This window comes from Hypomesus transpacificus, chromosome 9 (genome assembly GCF_021917145.1).
Source record: "Hypomesus transpacificus isolate Combined female chromosome 9, fHypTra1, whole genome shotgun sequence".
Classification (NCBI taxonomy): domain Eukaryota; kingdom Metazoa; phylum Chordata; class Actinopteri; order Osmeriformes; family Osmeridae; genus Hypomesus; species Hypomesus transpacificus.
In genome coordinates, this window is record NC_061068.1 from 8,818,514 (window position 1) to 8,834,055 (window position 15,542).

At 46.5% G+C, this 15,542-nt stretch overlaps 1 protein-coding gene across 2 annotated transcripts; it reads left to right on the plus strand.

Annotated features, from left to right (window-relative positions):
• Window positions 1–751: 751 nt before the first annotated feature.
• On the plus strand, window positions 752–15,051 carry dstyk (dual serine/threonine and tyrosine protein kinase). 2 transcript variants are annotated; one of them, XM_047025509.1, is made up of 15 exons: window positions 752–1,367; window positions 2,055–2,274; window positions 4,172–4,581; window positions 7,349–7,855; window positions 8,067–8,262; window positions 9,533–9,771; window positions 9,914–9,997; window positions 10,269–10,445; window positions 10,939–11,068; window positions 11,309–11,465; window positions 13,090–13,222; window positions 13,765–13,878; window positions 13,978–14,092; window positions 14,358–14,492; window positions 14,705–15,051. In XM_047025509.1, the coding sequence occupies exons 2-15, from the start codon at window positions 2,082–2,084 to the stop codon at window positions 14,890–14,892; spliced, it is 2,778 nt and encodes a 925-aa protein (XP_046881465.1). In that variant the 5' UTR covers window positions 752–1,367; window positions 2,055–2,081; the 3' UTR covers window positions 14,893–15,051. The 2 variants fall into 2 exon arrangements, with proteins under 2 accessions (XP_046881465.1, XP_046881464.1); XM_047025508.1 differs by having other exon boundaries at window positions 752–2,274.
• The last annotated feature ends 491 nt before the right edge of the window (window positions 15,052–15,542 follow it).

The following is a 15,542-nucleotide window of genomic DNA, read 5'->3' on the forward strand; positions in this document are numbered from 1 at the left end:
CACATTAAGAAAAAATTTGCTGGCCCTCGTAGAAAAAAGTTTGGGGACCCCTGCAAAGCTTTGGGTTAATTAACACAAACATTTCCTAATCTTTGTGTCCTCTAATGCAGGGAAAATTATGGATTTTCATTATACACTATTTTGTGAAACAGACAACAGTAACTAAGTCCCTAAAGGATGTCATTCATACTCACTGTGCGATACTCATCCATGTGAAAGTAAAATATGGCACATGAGTTAAAATGATCAGCCTTACATTAAATTACAACATTACAAATTCTAGTTAGCAAAATATAGGCTATACCATCTAAACAGTTAAACAATTGAATTAGTCCAAATAGATAGTATTCTTGAATTATGTATTTAGGATTTAACATTGTTAATAATTCATATTGTAACGATGGCGCTAGGGGTCTATATTGGAGTGGATGCGTAATAATCGGACGCAGAGAAGAAGACCTTTTTATCCTGTGTCCCATACACCGCTCGACTACAAGTTTAATTACTACACCCCAATCACATGTGAATGCCAACAACAAGTCATTAACTCACATACAATTCACAGTTATGGCAACAACGATAACTTATAGTTACTAATATCCATACATCATCCACTGACAAACCTAATTGACAGAACAACAACACTCAACTCAAACATGCATACAACATTAACCAAACATGAAACAAGTATGTGAATTGCGCCACCCACAATCCTTTGCGCCAACAGCGCGAGTTAACACGCGACCAATCCGTGGGTCGCTACAATATGTTGAAAACATTAGCTATAAATGGTTTTACAATTGTTACAACTGTTATAAAACAATTACTGCATAGGCATGCGTAACCTTTTTCCACCCACGTTAATTGACTGCATGTCCCAGAAAGCAGTTCGGATTACTGTTCCTGTCTTCAGTGTTTCGCACTGATTTCTGTGCAAGGATTTCGAGGGTGTGTGGCCAGGATGTTTGACAGTGACCAGCAAATGTTATCTCTTCCTTGCATTGACCGAGTGTCCAATCACTATCGTATCTAGTGCTAATCCAGGATCAGAATTTTTGTCGACAACGACGTCGTTGGATGTTTTTTTCCCTTATCCGATCAGATCAAAGTCTGGTCTACTTGCTACTGTAATCGACATTTTCACGGAATCTCGGATTGGCTCAAACATACAGTTTTGCTAACGTGCTAACCAACTAACTTCTTAGTAGTGGCAACTAAGATTGAAAATTCTACGTGTAACCGTGAAAACATTACTGTAGCCCAACACGGAGTGAAGGTAATGGGGCTTCTTTAATGAAATTGATGAGCGTGCAGGCTAGCCAGGCTAGGGACTGGAATACGATGCCTGGCTAGCAATACCACATCAGGTAATTTCTGAACTAGCTCTACTCTGCTACCCTGCGTTTACCGATTAGAGACAACTAGCCCTAGCTATCTCCTACCAGCTTGCCTCGGCACTGCCCCGACAAACGATCTAATCCTCGTGTTTACTTTTTTAGACAGATTATTAGCTACCTAGTTTATGTTGTTATCTTTTGTTTACCTTTTGAATAAATTAGGGAGTTGGTTTATAAAGTTGTAAGCAAACATTTTCTCACGTAGTAGACTTGACAAATTGATATTGTGTACTAGCTGGACAGCTAATACCGGTAATGTTAGTACTCGGCTAGCGCGAGCGGTTGCACACAACAACGCGCTCGCGAATACAGGCCTTTCAGAGTTTTGAGCATCATTAGCAGCATTAACTTTAGCAAAATAGTTGTCTGTCTCTGTTCCTTACACGTATCAGTCCAGGCGCTGTTGTCTAGGGCTAACGTTACACGTGGAAACTTTCATCATCAAATTGTGACATTTGTCATGCAAAGACACCGCTGGGCTGAGTTAAGGCGAGTGCCAATTGACGGATTGATACAGTTTCGCCTTGCATTGTCCCAAACTTGCTAAAAGAGATAATGATTTGATTGCCGTGACCCGTGTCGTGTCACATTTATCTGGGGTCACAAGGCGTCATTGTGGACAGAGGGGAGCATTCTTCAATTTGTGTATTTTTTCAGGGGAGAAGACAACATTCCCTACCTACCATGGAGGGTAATTTTCAAAAAGTGACTCCTTTAGCTCGAGAACTAACACGGGTATTTAACAGCTACAACAAACACACCATACAGCTAAAAAAGAACTTGAAGGAGACCAACTTATTTTTCCGGGAAATAAGACAGAACTACAGTAACGCCTGCGCGTCCGCAGTCAGTTCGGAAGTAGCTGCTTTGGAAGCAGGTAAGCACCTGCTACACAATTTGTATTACCGTTACTTAAATAAATCAACATGCCTATCTTATTTGATTGGTTAGACCGTTACTGCTTGCCATTTCATGTTCATGTGTTAAACCATGTAGCTATAGCTGTCATTATAATTGATTGGATCTTAGATCTGTATGATTCCAGGGCCAGCGATTAAGCCATAGAATTTAATTTGTGGTAATGCTGACCGATTGTAGCCTACCAGTATGTTCTTTAAACTTTTGTTATGTTTCAGGAACAACCAATAAACTAACGTTGGTTCAAGACAATAAATGAATATTTTCTCTGAATTTGAGGAGAAACGTTCTTATATTGATTCATGGCTTCCATACGTTTCCCAAGTTTAAGATATTTTGAAAACAGTTTTATGAGAGAGAGACTAGGAATTATAAAATACATTTAAGGGTAGAAATACTCTTGAGATTCTTCTCCCAGATCATCAATTATACAATGTATTAAATATTAAAAACCAGAGATTTGTCCTATTGGGGTCTTTCTCAATGCTCTACTGACAAAGCTGTCCTAACATGTAGAAATGTTAAAGAACTGCAGCTAGACATTTAACTTTAAACATTGTGTTCAATCTACTAAGCAATAATGACAGTTTTTCTCTGGGAGTAGCTTGTGTATATATGTTTTTTAATTTTAAAATAACTTTTCAACATCTTCTACTTAGTGAGAATTAAGAATCAAGTGTTTTTTAACGTCACATTAATTATGCTTATGTAAACACTTATTTTTCAAATTAAGCCCTACATCAATGAACACCCATATTAGGATCAACAGGAGTTTATAATTTGGCTGAGGCAATATTAGAGGAACAAAGATATATTTCCATTATCTCCTATAGATTAGTATAAAGACTAGATTTAGACATCAGTCATCTTCAGAGGTGTGAACCCATAGAGATGGGGTAAATTCTGTTCCAGGATTAAGATAAAGTAAATCTGTCTGAAATCCCATGTTGTCTAACCGCACTAAGAAGTAATTATCCTCTGACACAGATTAATAAAAGTGCAGACTGATTTACACTTTTTATGGAGATTCTCTTGTTTGGCCTTAAATCCAGAACTAGGCTTTTAATCTGTGTCAAACTACCCAGACCAATATAGTAATTGCCATGAATGGAATGCATGGTAAATTCTTAGCCATTCAAAACCTTAGATCTTAGTGGTTTTCTGAGGCCCTTGTCTACTTATGTTGACCTTATGGGCACAAGCAAGCACAGTCAGAGCCGATCAGATAAACCTCAGCAGTGTTGGGGAAACTGACGGTCAGGTTTTTAAGACACACAATTAAATAGATAGGCTACATGTAATAGGAACATTTTAGGAATAGGTCAATTCAAATCTGAGTAGCAAATTGCAAAAAGAACCAAGCAGGGTAATACCAGATTAACAGTTTAAGCAAAGTCTGGTCAAAGGAAAGAGGAGGGCTGTGAGGATCACTGCTGTACAGCACCAGGTCTTTGTTGTGTAACTGCTGTGGGCAGTGAGTCAGCATCATAGAGGATCATTCACTTCCTGATGAATTTATCTATTTTACATGGTTTAGCCTAGACCGAACTAAATGATGCAGAAGTGCAAGGAACGTTCTAAATAAAGTTTCACTATCTTAAATGATTGAATAGATTACAGTAGGGCGTCAAATATTTATCCTTTTTGGAAGGGGGCGTGGGAGTGTGTGTGGGTGTGTGTTTACACAAGGGGTCAACGCAAGTGAAAAACATGAAACTATCATACTGAAGAGTTCCCTACTTTAATGTTTTTCCTCCAGTTAGTCCTCATTCCCAGTCCCCATCCCCATATACTACACAGAATCCATACTCACTCATTACTGTCTTCCACACTCTCTTCCTGCCCTGTTTTGGCAGGCCAGCTCAGCTGCATCTCTTTCCCCCGCCATGAAGAAGAGTTCCTCCAAAACACAGTGGGCGCCGCCCCTTACATCATGGTCCTGGGGCAGGATTGTGCTGCGCGCTACCAGCTCCTCAACTGCCTGTTGGGGGAGAGACTGCTGCCCCTGGGGCCCGAGGCAGGCGAGGCCTGCGAGGGGGTCCAGGGCACCGTGTGCAAGAGGAGGAAGCTGTGCTTCACCCATGGCAGACAGACGCGCCTCAGCCTGGCACTGCCGGGCCAGTACGAGCTGGTGCACCAGCTGGCAGCCCACTGTGGGCGCTGGGACACGGTGCCTCGCCAAGACCTGGAGATCCAGGAGGAATGTGAAGACCCGGCTCACAGACTGGCAGAGCTGGAGATCACCCTGCACCACCCTCTGCTGCAGGTAGGCCCACAGGATGTTGTACACCCACAAGGCCACAAGGCCAAAAAGTGATACTAAGACTGAAACAGGCCATGCACTGTAGATACAGTTCTCCACTTACCTTAGGTCTTATGCAGTGGTATACGCAGGTCAAGACTTGAGGTAAAAGGGGAGTCTGCCCCCTTGTTCATTTTTATAGTTTACTCAGAACTGAGGAGATTCCACATTCATTGTAAAAATGTCCCTGTTTGGTTGGAGCAAATAACAGCCAGTCTCATAACTAGGTTAGCATTGAGATGTTTTGACTGACGATGTAAATGCCATTACACAGTGGCACAGTATCACTGACTGTACTGGACCAAGCAACCGGCCAGATCTCTTTTTCATTTTTTTTCTCTCTCTCTAAGCTGGAAACAGTACTCTCACACATGGCTTAGTTGACACACAGATTACCGAACTGCATCTTATTTACCATGTTTAGCGAAGCTGTTAGTGTCCGCTTTGTTGTAGAATTAGGTAATGTTGCTGTATTATTTGTTTAATCGTTTTCCTCGAAATAAAACATTGCTTGCAAGACCCTAAACAAGCAATCAACTTTGTGTTTGTGCTTGGACACTTGGACAATGTGAGGTATTATATTTCTGACGGTGACAGAGCATTGCTGGATCTGTCTGCCAGCAGGACACTCGACCCATGTCCCAGATTGACTGATGTGTTTGCAACGTTGTGTGTGTACACACGCCTCCATACCTCCTCTGTCTTTTTCCCCATCACATGCAGCCAGGACAAGGAAAAGAAAGTAGTGTTTAAGCCTTTTAACAAAGAGCCTGGCTGATCCTTCCTGGCTTTGGAGGCCAGGCTTTGGAGGGCCTGAGGCCAGCCTGCCCTGCTCTGCCCTGTGCTCGGCCCTGTGCTCTGCTCTGCTTAGCCCTCCCTTTACGTAATAGCCCCAGTCTGGTGGGATTCACATGACCAGGCCACAGAGAAAAGCCCAAGCTGCACTGTGAAAAATAAGTTGCCATGGCTACAACCGAATCCTTTACCCTCGGGTCACTGTTTATTAGTGGGTCATAGCTGGACTAGTTGATTTTCTTCCTTGATTTTCAGGGTTATTCCCAAATGTTTTGGTTCTAGAAAGGGTCGTATTTTTATTGAGTTTGAAAGGTGTTCTCTCTCCCACTGGTCTAAACTAGTTTCTGGGTATGAATGGAGCCTAGACTTCATGGATATTGGTCAGTTTTAGATTAACCACACTTAAAATGTCCTGTGACATTTTGTCCCCTCCCCTACATGGTTTCGTACCGCATTAAGATATGTCCACTGTGTAACGCTAATACTACAGTACGCTTTTCCATTGAGCCATAGTGTTTTCATGCCCTGTTTGCTATGACATACCCCATCAGTAGATGTATCAGGACCAATGTGTAGCCTTAGTTAGGGTGTTAGGCTGTCTCTGATGGTTGGTGTTTACCCAGGACTAAATGAATCCAGGCAAGCTCTCAACCCTCTGTGACATTCACATAGCCCTGGCATAATGAGAGCGCCCTGTTTTGGCAGGCCAAAAGATGCAAGCGCTACCTTGCTAATTAGTCTGTCCTCCTCTCCTGCAGGCTTCCTGCTGCTCTCTCCCCATATTCTAGCTAGTCAGTGAAACAGAGGACAGGGGTGGTGCTAACCTATAGACACATTTCTCACATGCCTCTCAGCAGCATAACCTCAAAGTAGATTGCTTACTGCCTTTGTGTGCCACATAGTTCAAATAGGACACCCTGCTTACTTTCAACAAAGGGTTGAGATATATTTAGCATCCAGTCTTTAAGTATGCTATTTAAAGAACATTTGGTTTTCACTGACAGCATAATTAGTAACAGCATTTGTTCGCTTGGCGTTTAATTTCCGCGTCCTGAAAAGTTCAGACTGGGGAGATGTGGGTAACGTTTCAACTGGATCAAGATGACTGCTTCAAAACAGCCCCCAGATGTTTGGCCGTCGAGCTGCGTTTGTAAATTGACTGCATTAGGGCAATTCATGCATTCGATTTGTTTTGATTGGTTGTGAACAAATGTTTGCAGGCGATCCCTGTTCTAAAGACACTGCTCGGTTGGACTCTGCTCTTGTTTCTTGGAGACAGGACTGACTGTCTCCTTTGTGTGGTTGTGTTAGTCATTTCTCTCTTCTTTCCCTCTTTCAGCCTATTTGCCTCCCTCTCTCGCTCGCTCTCTCCTCCACACTCTCTCACGCTCCCTCTAGAACCCTTCTGTAGTTGTTGTGCTTCATCAAGTCAAGCAAAAACATGTAGTTGAGGCTTGTCCTTTGCCCTCAAGTACCCTTTCCCATGACCAGACAGGTTGGGATTGTTTTGACTAGCTTGTGTGATTCATTGCAGTAAAGTTGGTGTTTTTTTATTGGAGCATAATCCATCTAAACTGAACCCGTACGTTGCTGTTAAGTTCATGTTTACTTTGGCTTTCTTTTTCACACAAGTGGATTGGCGGCAATCTTCCCACTGTCACATCTCCTGATTGTTATGAGCTTTTACTCAACGCATTAAAACACTATATTTACATTTACATGTATTCATTTAGCAGACGCTTTTATCCAAAGCGACTTCCAAGGGAGAGCTTTACAAAGTGCATGGGTCACTGATAATAACAACAAGATAGCCCCAAGCATTGCGGGTAGCCAAAACAAGAAGTATATAGTTATTCATGCAGTGTTCCTATTGAGCACAGTAAACTGTCTGACTGACTTGGTCCCCCTCCCCCCTCTGATCCTCGCTGCGTCTTAGGAGGCCAAGATCATGGTGGTGCCGTGCCCCAGTGTCCAGCCCATCCAGGAGGCCCTGGAGGACTGCACGCGCCACGTGGTTCCCATCATCCTCTACGCCCTCAGCCACGACTCTCTGAGTGGCGAGCAGGTGGCCGAGTTAAAAAAGGTCAAAGAGATGCTCCCCTTCCCCGTGTGCTTCGTCCGCATCCCCAGCACGCCGCCCGAGGCCTCCCCGGAGCCCGGCCGCCGCGCCGACAAGGAGCGGGAGAAGGAGAAGAGCCCCCTGTACAAGCAGCTGCTGTCCCTGGGCCTCCTCAGCACGCCTGTGGGGAACTGCTCGTGCGGCGCCCCCTCCCAGGTGTCGCACGCGGCCGCCAAGCCCCAGAGTGTGCTGGGGGAGGCCTTCGAGAGGCTCCACCGCCTGCTGGTGCCCTTCGCCCGGCAGGTGCTGCAGAACCAGCAGGTGGAGGCAGCCAACCTGCTCAATGGGGTCCACTGTCGCTGCCTGGACCTCTTCATCAACCAGGTGCGAGCAGGGGACGGGGGGGGGGGGGGGGGGGGGGGGGGCGTGTTAGCGTGTGCATCTGTGTGTTTTCCACTACACATCCAATATTGACAGTGCTGATGCAGCCACACGTTAAAGGGGAAACGACGTTCCTGGTAGGTTAAGTAGTCGGCAGCCCTGGTGCTGCTGTGAACTGTGCGTGACTCCACTTCTCTCTGCCCCCCCCCCCCAGGCCTTTGACATGCAGAGGGACCTGCAGATCACGCCGCGCCGGCTGGAGTACACACGGGAGAAGGAGGGCGAGCTGTTCACCTCGCTCATGGCCATCGCCAACCGCAAGCAGGAGGAGATGAAGGAGATGATCGTGGAGACGCTGAGCAGCATGAAGGAGCAGCTGCTGGAGGACGCAGCCAACCTGGAGTTCAAAGGTCACGCACACACACACACACACACACACACCACACAGATCTATAGTTTCCCCTAACAAAGCAGATATCAGCAGTGTTCCCAACTGATGAATTCATCTCTCTTCAGTTAATGAAATTCCCCACGGTTGGCCTGTTTGTGACCCAAGTAGCCACCAACTGCATTCGCCTCCTTAGTCTTGAATACATAATGTACTGAGGAGGACTGGAACAATGCACCTTGTTATGTAACTGGGTTTTCCCGACAATATTACTTGCCATGTCAGCCCATACTTTTTATTATACCAATTTAGAAATAGATGGAAGTATTAGAGCCTGGGTTATTCTCATTAGTCCTATTGTTTGTGATATAATGATGGGATCATTTCAACCTGCTCCTGGACAGTTGAGTCACTGTCCTGCTCACATTTCTGGACCTGTGCCGGACACATGCATACTGACAGCCTTGTTGCAGCCTGAGACAAAGTTTTACTACTGCTAAAACAATGACACAGTGACGGTAGCATAGTACTATAATACTATAACAGTCTCACACATGACATGTTGGCAGATTGTAAAATATTTTAAGTGGAGTTTTATAGTCGAGATTTGTTTTGTTTCCGTTGCTGTGTATGCATGTCGTGGCCCCAGCCCCATGTTAAAGAGAAGGGGATGTCCTTTAGTAGTTCATGTTATTATGTTGCTCTATTAGAGGAGATAACCAACTCGTGGCCTCTTCCCCAAGCACTGCCCCGTTCAGCCTGTTACCATGGCCACACCCCTAGTCAGAGCTGGGAGGGAGCCCAGATGATGCGTGTGTTCGCAGAGGGAGCGGAGGAGGGGCAGGGGCGGAGGGAGGACAGGAGAGATCAGAGGAGGAGTATAGAGAGTGACTGGCTGGATGTAGAAAACCCAACACTGGCCTGTTTTCTTAGTGCCTGCCTTTGGCACACACTGTAAGCAGCAGGTGGGAACACTGTTCCAAGAACTCTGAAATCGAGAATCGAGACACTGACAAGAATAGTCAAGCTGTGCCGCCAAATTCCCTTTGCTGCCTTTCATCTCAATGGTAAAGACAAAGATGACCCCAAAGGAAAAGGTCAACTGAAAAATGACAATTGGTTGTGGTCTCATGATCCCAGAGCACGTCTTGGGACCAAAGGGTCTCTCCATGGCCCCACTACTACCAGGCCAGGATGTCACCGTGCTCATGTGATCAACATGAAACCCCAAGTGTCATGACACAGTAGACGACTTCATCTGACGCTTTCCTTTTGCCGCTTCTCTTACACAGACGTTATCGTGACCACCAACGGGGAGCCCGTTTCTTCCAAGGACATCAAGTCATGCATCCACCAGATCCAGGAGCTGATAGTGAAGGGGCTGAACCAGGCGGTGGCCAACAAGCTGATCAGCTCCGTAGACTACCTGAGGGAGAGCTTCGTAGGAACCCTGGAGCGCTGCCTCAGCAGCCTGGAGAAGTCCAACATGGACTCGTCTGTTCACAACGTCACCTCCAACCACCTCAAACAGGTGTGGGGGGAGGAGTGTGTGTGTGTGTGTTAGAGAGAGATTTGTGCCCTTTTTTCCCTCTCAGACAAAGTTCCGAGAGGGAAAAAACAGTTCTCTGTTCAAAGTTGAGTGCCTCTTATCTCTTGTCTTATTTTCACTCCAGATCCTGAACGCTGCCTATCATGTGGAGGTGACCTTTCACTCTGGGTCATCTGTCACCCGACTGGTCTGGGAGCAGCTTAAACAGGTTAGGAACAACTCAGTACGGTCCCCATTATACCCATGTCACACTCAAGTAGATACACTCTCATGGTCTGTATCTCTCTGTTCTTAATCATAGCTGACAGATTATGTTCTATTCTGTTCCCCCCCCCTCTCTCTCTCTCTCTCTCTCTCTCTCTCTCTCTCTCTCTCTCTCTCTCTCTCTCTCTCTCTCTGTCCCTCTCTCTCTCTCTCTCTCTCTCTCTCTCTCTCTCTCTCTCTCTCTCTCTCTCTCTCTCCTCTGTCCCTCTCTCCAGATCATTCAGAGGATAACGTTTGTCAACCCTCCCGCCATCACTCCAGAGTGGAAGAGGAACGTGGCCCAGGATGCCATAGAGAGCCTCAGTGCTGCCAAGCTGGCCAAGAGCATCTGCTCCCAGTTCAGAACCCGCCTCAACAGCTCTCACGACGCCTTCGCCTTCTCCCTGCGCCAGGTGAACTTTAACCTTGAATATTCCCTTGCAACAAACAGGTCTTTCCTAAGAAAACATTGTTCATTTTTTCTAACCCACCTCGTCCTCTACCCCCTATTACTGTCTTTCCTTAAATACTCATCTTCCCTCTTTTCTCTCGACTGGTCTTCTCTTTCTGCCTCTTGAACAGGGTCTCTCTGAAAGCAGCTAATTATCCTGCAGTTTGACAGATAACTGTGTATCTGGGACAAGTAGCTTGTTGTTTTAGCTCAGCCTGTTGTAAACTTTGAACTCCCAGGAGTGCAGTTGCTCTGTCAGTTACATTCACATGATGGCCCGGAAGATCTCCACCGTGGCACAGAAGCTTGTTATCAGTGGAGCCTCAAAGCTTTTCGGAGCTAATAATGAGGATCATAATCGATTGATTATGGATGGAGCCTACGCTATATAGCCATGTGGAGCTGTGTGTGTATATCCACGTGTGTTAACGTGTGGTGTGTGTGTGTGTGTGTAGCTGGAAGAGGGCCACACAGGGCGGCTGGAGCGCACCGAGGACCTGTGGCTGCGTGTGAGGAAGGACCACGCCCCCAGGCTGGCCCGCCTCTCTCTGGAGAGCCGCTCTCTGAGGGACGTGCTGCTGCACGGTGAGCCCCGGCAACACAGCCCCGCCACAGCACGCACACACGCAGCACACACACACACCAAAGCACCGACACGCACACACGCAGCACACACACACACACACACACACACACCAAAGCACCCACGCACGCAGCAGCATACACACGCGCACAGCACAGACACAGACATCATGCCATACTTAAACAGTGGGATAAATCAAATGTTGGCAGATGTACTGAATTGTCTCTGCGCCTTCCTGACAGGCAAGCCCAAGCTTGGCCGGGAGCTGGGGCGGGGCCAGTATGGAGTGGTCTACTTGTGTGACAGCTGGGGGGGGCATTACCCCTGTGCGCTCAAATCAGTGGTACCTCCGGACGATAAGCACTGGAACGACCTTGCTCTGGAGTTCCACTACACAAGGTGAGCAGGGCCGACCTCTACCCGGACAGGAGGGAGTTTAGGAGCCCCCTGCAGGCACACTGTCCTGTAGGCCCACTGTCCTGCAGGCACACTGTCCTGTAGGCCCACTGTCCTGTAGGCCCACTGTCCTGTAGGCAGACTGTCCTGCAGGCACACTGTCCTGCAGGCACACTGTCCTGTAGGCACACTGTCCTGTAGGCACACTGTCCTGCAGGCACACTGTCCTGTAGGCACACTGTCCTGTAGGCACACTGTCCTGTAGGCACACTGTCCTGTAGGCACACTGTCCTGCAGGCACACTGTCCTGTAGGCACACTGTCCTGTAGGCACACTGTCCTGTAGGCACACTGTCCTGTAGGCACACTGTCCTGTAGGCACACTGTCCTGTAGGCACACTGTCCTGCAGGCACACTGTCCTGCAGGCACACTGTCCTGTAGGCACACTGTCCTGTAGGCACACTGTCCTGTAGGCACACTGTCCTGCAGGCACACTGTCCTGTAGGCACACTGTCCTGCAGGCACACTGTCCTGTAGGCACACTGTCCTGTAGGCACACTGTCCTGTAGGCACACTGTCCTGCAGGCACACTGTCCTGTAGGCATACTGCCCTGCAGGCACACTGTCCTGCAGGCACACTGTCCTGCAGGCACACTGTCCTGCAGGCACACTGTCCTGCAGGCACACTGCCCTGCAGGCACACTGTCCTGCAGGCACACTGTCCTGCAGGCACACTGCCCTGGCTCCATCAGCTCAATCTGAGTGGCTGCCTCAACTGGTGCAGGACTGAACATGTTGTGCTCAGCCAGAGCTGGTGCTTGTGGAACAGGACTGAGTTGACTGGGTCCCCATGCTGCCAGAATGATGTTTTTATTGTTCTTTATTTACTCCCAAGACCATACTCATGCCCTAATGATGGGGCAATGATATTGATAAGCCTTAGCGTAATAACACGTTCAAACAGTCTCCAATTTTTTTTATAGTTTGTTCATTTTGTGTAAAATATCTCTCTGACAGACTTTGTTGTTTACGTGTTGCACATGACACATGTTTGTTGGTCATTAGGTGCAGACATTTTCAAAGTGTCCTTTTGATGTGAGCACGCTCGTCACAAGATTGGGAATACCTGGGTTGACTTGACAAACCAATAACCACGACGTTGGCTTATGAGTGATTGATTGTAGTTTTAGGCTTAGTGAATCCAGCTCCCAAATTCATATTCCTGCTATGTTGAACTTGCTTCCTGGTATAGGCCTTGGGCTGGTTTGAACCACCACCACGCCCTTATTCTGGTTATAGGATGCATCATCGCCTCTCCTACATGTTTTCCAGGAAGTGTTGATGTGTTGTCTACCTCAGAGCTCACCTCAGCAAATTCATTTGATATGATTCACATGAAATCATATTTAGAGATTTTGGAATACTCTATTTCATATTTTTCCTCCTTTTTAGTTTAGATCAGGACTGAATAACGTTGGCAAAACACGTGTTTGACGGTGCACTGACAGCTCTGCCCCCCTGTGGCTGTTTGAAGTATTGAATATAGTGTTTGGGCAAGATTAGGGAGAGTAGTAACTATGTTGAAAACCTTTGGTAACACTGAACATGTATGTGTTTGTGTGTGCAGGACCTTGCCTAAGCATGAGCGCCTGGTGGACCTGCACGGCTCGGTCATCGACCACACCTACGGTGGAGGCTCCAGCATCGCTGTGCTGCTCATCATGGAGAGGCTGCACAGAGACCTTTACACTGGCCTCAAGGTAACCAGCTGACTGACCGGACACACACACACTCAGACACACACTCAGACAGGTACACTGGCCTCAAGGTAACCAGCTGACTGACCGGACACACACACACTAAGACACACACTCAGACAGGTACACTGGCCTCAAGGTAACCAGCTGACTGACCGGACACACACACACTCAGACACACACTCAGACAGGTACACTGGCCTCAAGGTAACCAGCTGACTGACCGGACACACACACTCAGACACACACTCAGACAGGTACACTGGCCTCAAGGTAACCAGCTGACTAACCGGACACACACACTCAGACAGGTACACTGGCCTCAAGGTAACCAGCTGACTAACCACACACACACTCACACACACTCAGACATGTACAGTGGCTTCAAGGTAACCAGGCAGCTGATGCAGACACTTTTACACTGGTTGCAACTCTTGGTACAGCATGATGGGTCATGAGAGGAACAGGTTGACGTCCCAGCCTGCGCTCTATTGGGACCGCACTGTCTCATCATCTACCGTGTGTTTGATATCTCTCTCCTCAAGGCGGGCCTGTCACTAAGGGAGAGGCTGCTGATTGCTTTGGATGTGGTGGAGGGCATTCGCTTCCTGCACAGTCAGGGCCTTCTTCACCGCGATATTAAGCTAAAGAATGTTCTGGTAAGGGTGGGACATTTTACTGTTTGGCTATTTGTCGATCCTAAATCTGAACCGTGTTCATTTGTGCACGTAAGCTAATGTCACCCGTTCTGTTCCTAGTTGGACAAACAGAACCGGGCCAAGATCACAGACCTGGGCTTCTGTAAGCCTGAGGCCATGATGTCTGGGAGCATCGTAGGAACGCCCATCCACATGGCTCCTGAACTTTTCACAGGTTAGACACGCACACACACACGCATACACGCACACACACACACGCGCAGACATACTGAAATCCTACAGGTATCTTTCTACGCGTACTCACCCATGCTTTGTTTTGCTTTAAAATAACGCACTGCACCTGGAATCAAAAATGGCTCCTAGTGGGTCAGCCTGTTCCAACACTGTAGTCCTACCTGCACAACTACAAGCTCCAGTATCACTCACTGAATGGGTTCCCCACTTTGTTGGTAACAATTGTCAATTTGAACTCTTTCCAGGAAAGTACGATAACTCTGTCGATGTTTACGCTTTTGGAATCCTCTTCTGGTATCTCTGCACGGGCTCAGTCAAACTGCCTGAGGCCTTTGAGAAGTGCTCCAGCAAAGACCAGCTGTGGAACAACGTTAAGAAAGGTGAGTTTTACTGGATCATTGCTGGACGCCAATGAAGACAGTGTAACCTAACATTTTAATTTGTATGTTGTGTCTATTTGTGTTTTTCATCCTATCAAGAAATTATACCAAATGACTTCTTGTGGAGATACCATTTTGTGTATGTGTGTGAGAGAGTTAGAGGAAGAGGGAAAGAGATGGAGATTTAGAGCAGTGTGCCCATGTTGTTCCAGGTGCTAGGCCAGAGCGACTGCCCAGCTTTGATGAGGAATGCTGGCAGCTGATGGAAGCCTGTTGGAATGGAGACCCTTCCAAGAGGCCTCTGCTAGGCATTGTAGAGCCCAGCCTGCAAAGCATCATGGGACGGCTCTGCAACTGTGGCTTAGACCAGAAAAGTAGCAGCCTGGAGGACTCAAACTGAAAACTCAAGATGGAAGGAAAGGACAGTCGATCGTGGTTAAAACCGATTTTTGTGCTTGTATTTATGGAAAAGGAGATGGGACAGTTTGTTTCTGAGAGGGTAATAGATAATGACCAATAAAGCGTGACCAAGACAAGGTTTTTTTTTCTCGTCATTTCACAGGAGTTCAATTGACATTATTTATGATGATCTGATACTGGACCAGCATGTCCACAAGCATGTAAAAGGGTGTAATGTGTTCACTGTGCTGTGTGTGTTTGTATACAACATGTAGCCAACACTATGCTTCTCTCTAGCAATCTAATTGCTGCTTGGTCATGGGATTATTACTAGAGATAAAACATTTTAAACAGTCCACTCTCAGTATTATAAAAATATATTTACTTTTAGATTGTATTTAAGTGGATGTCAAGAAACAATACAACTTTTTTTAAAATAAAATGTTGACAAAATACTGCTTTTTGTTTTCAATGGGATAATGAATGGGATTTATACTGATGTACCAAGCAAGTGTAGATCAGAACTAGATTTTTTTATATTTGAAAGGGTTTGACCTTTGACTCATTGTCAGTGTTCCGATATGTCATAACTGATGTCAACAGCATTTTTCAAGAGTTTTTGAATAGCAGCAACAATTCTATTTAACCACG

Excerpts from the sequence above, each read along its gene's own strand:
- dstyk (XM_047025508.1), top strand. The coding sequence starts at position 2,082 with ATGGAGGGTAATTTTCAAAAAGTGACTCCTTTAGCTCGAGAACTAACA. Across the intron at positions 11,069-11,308 it reads GAGGGACGTGCTGCTGCACG|GCAAGCCCAAGCTTGGCCGG; the intron begins GTGAGCCCCGGC and ends CCTTCCTGACAG. Across the intron at positions 13,879-13,977 it reads TTAAGCTAAAGAATGTTCTG|TTGGACAAACAGAACCGGGC; the intron begins GTAAGGGTGGGA and ends TTCTGTTCCTAG.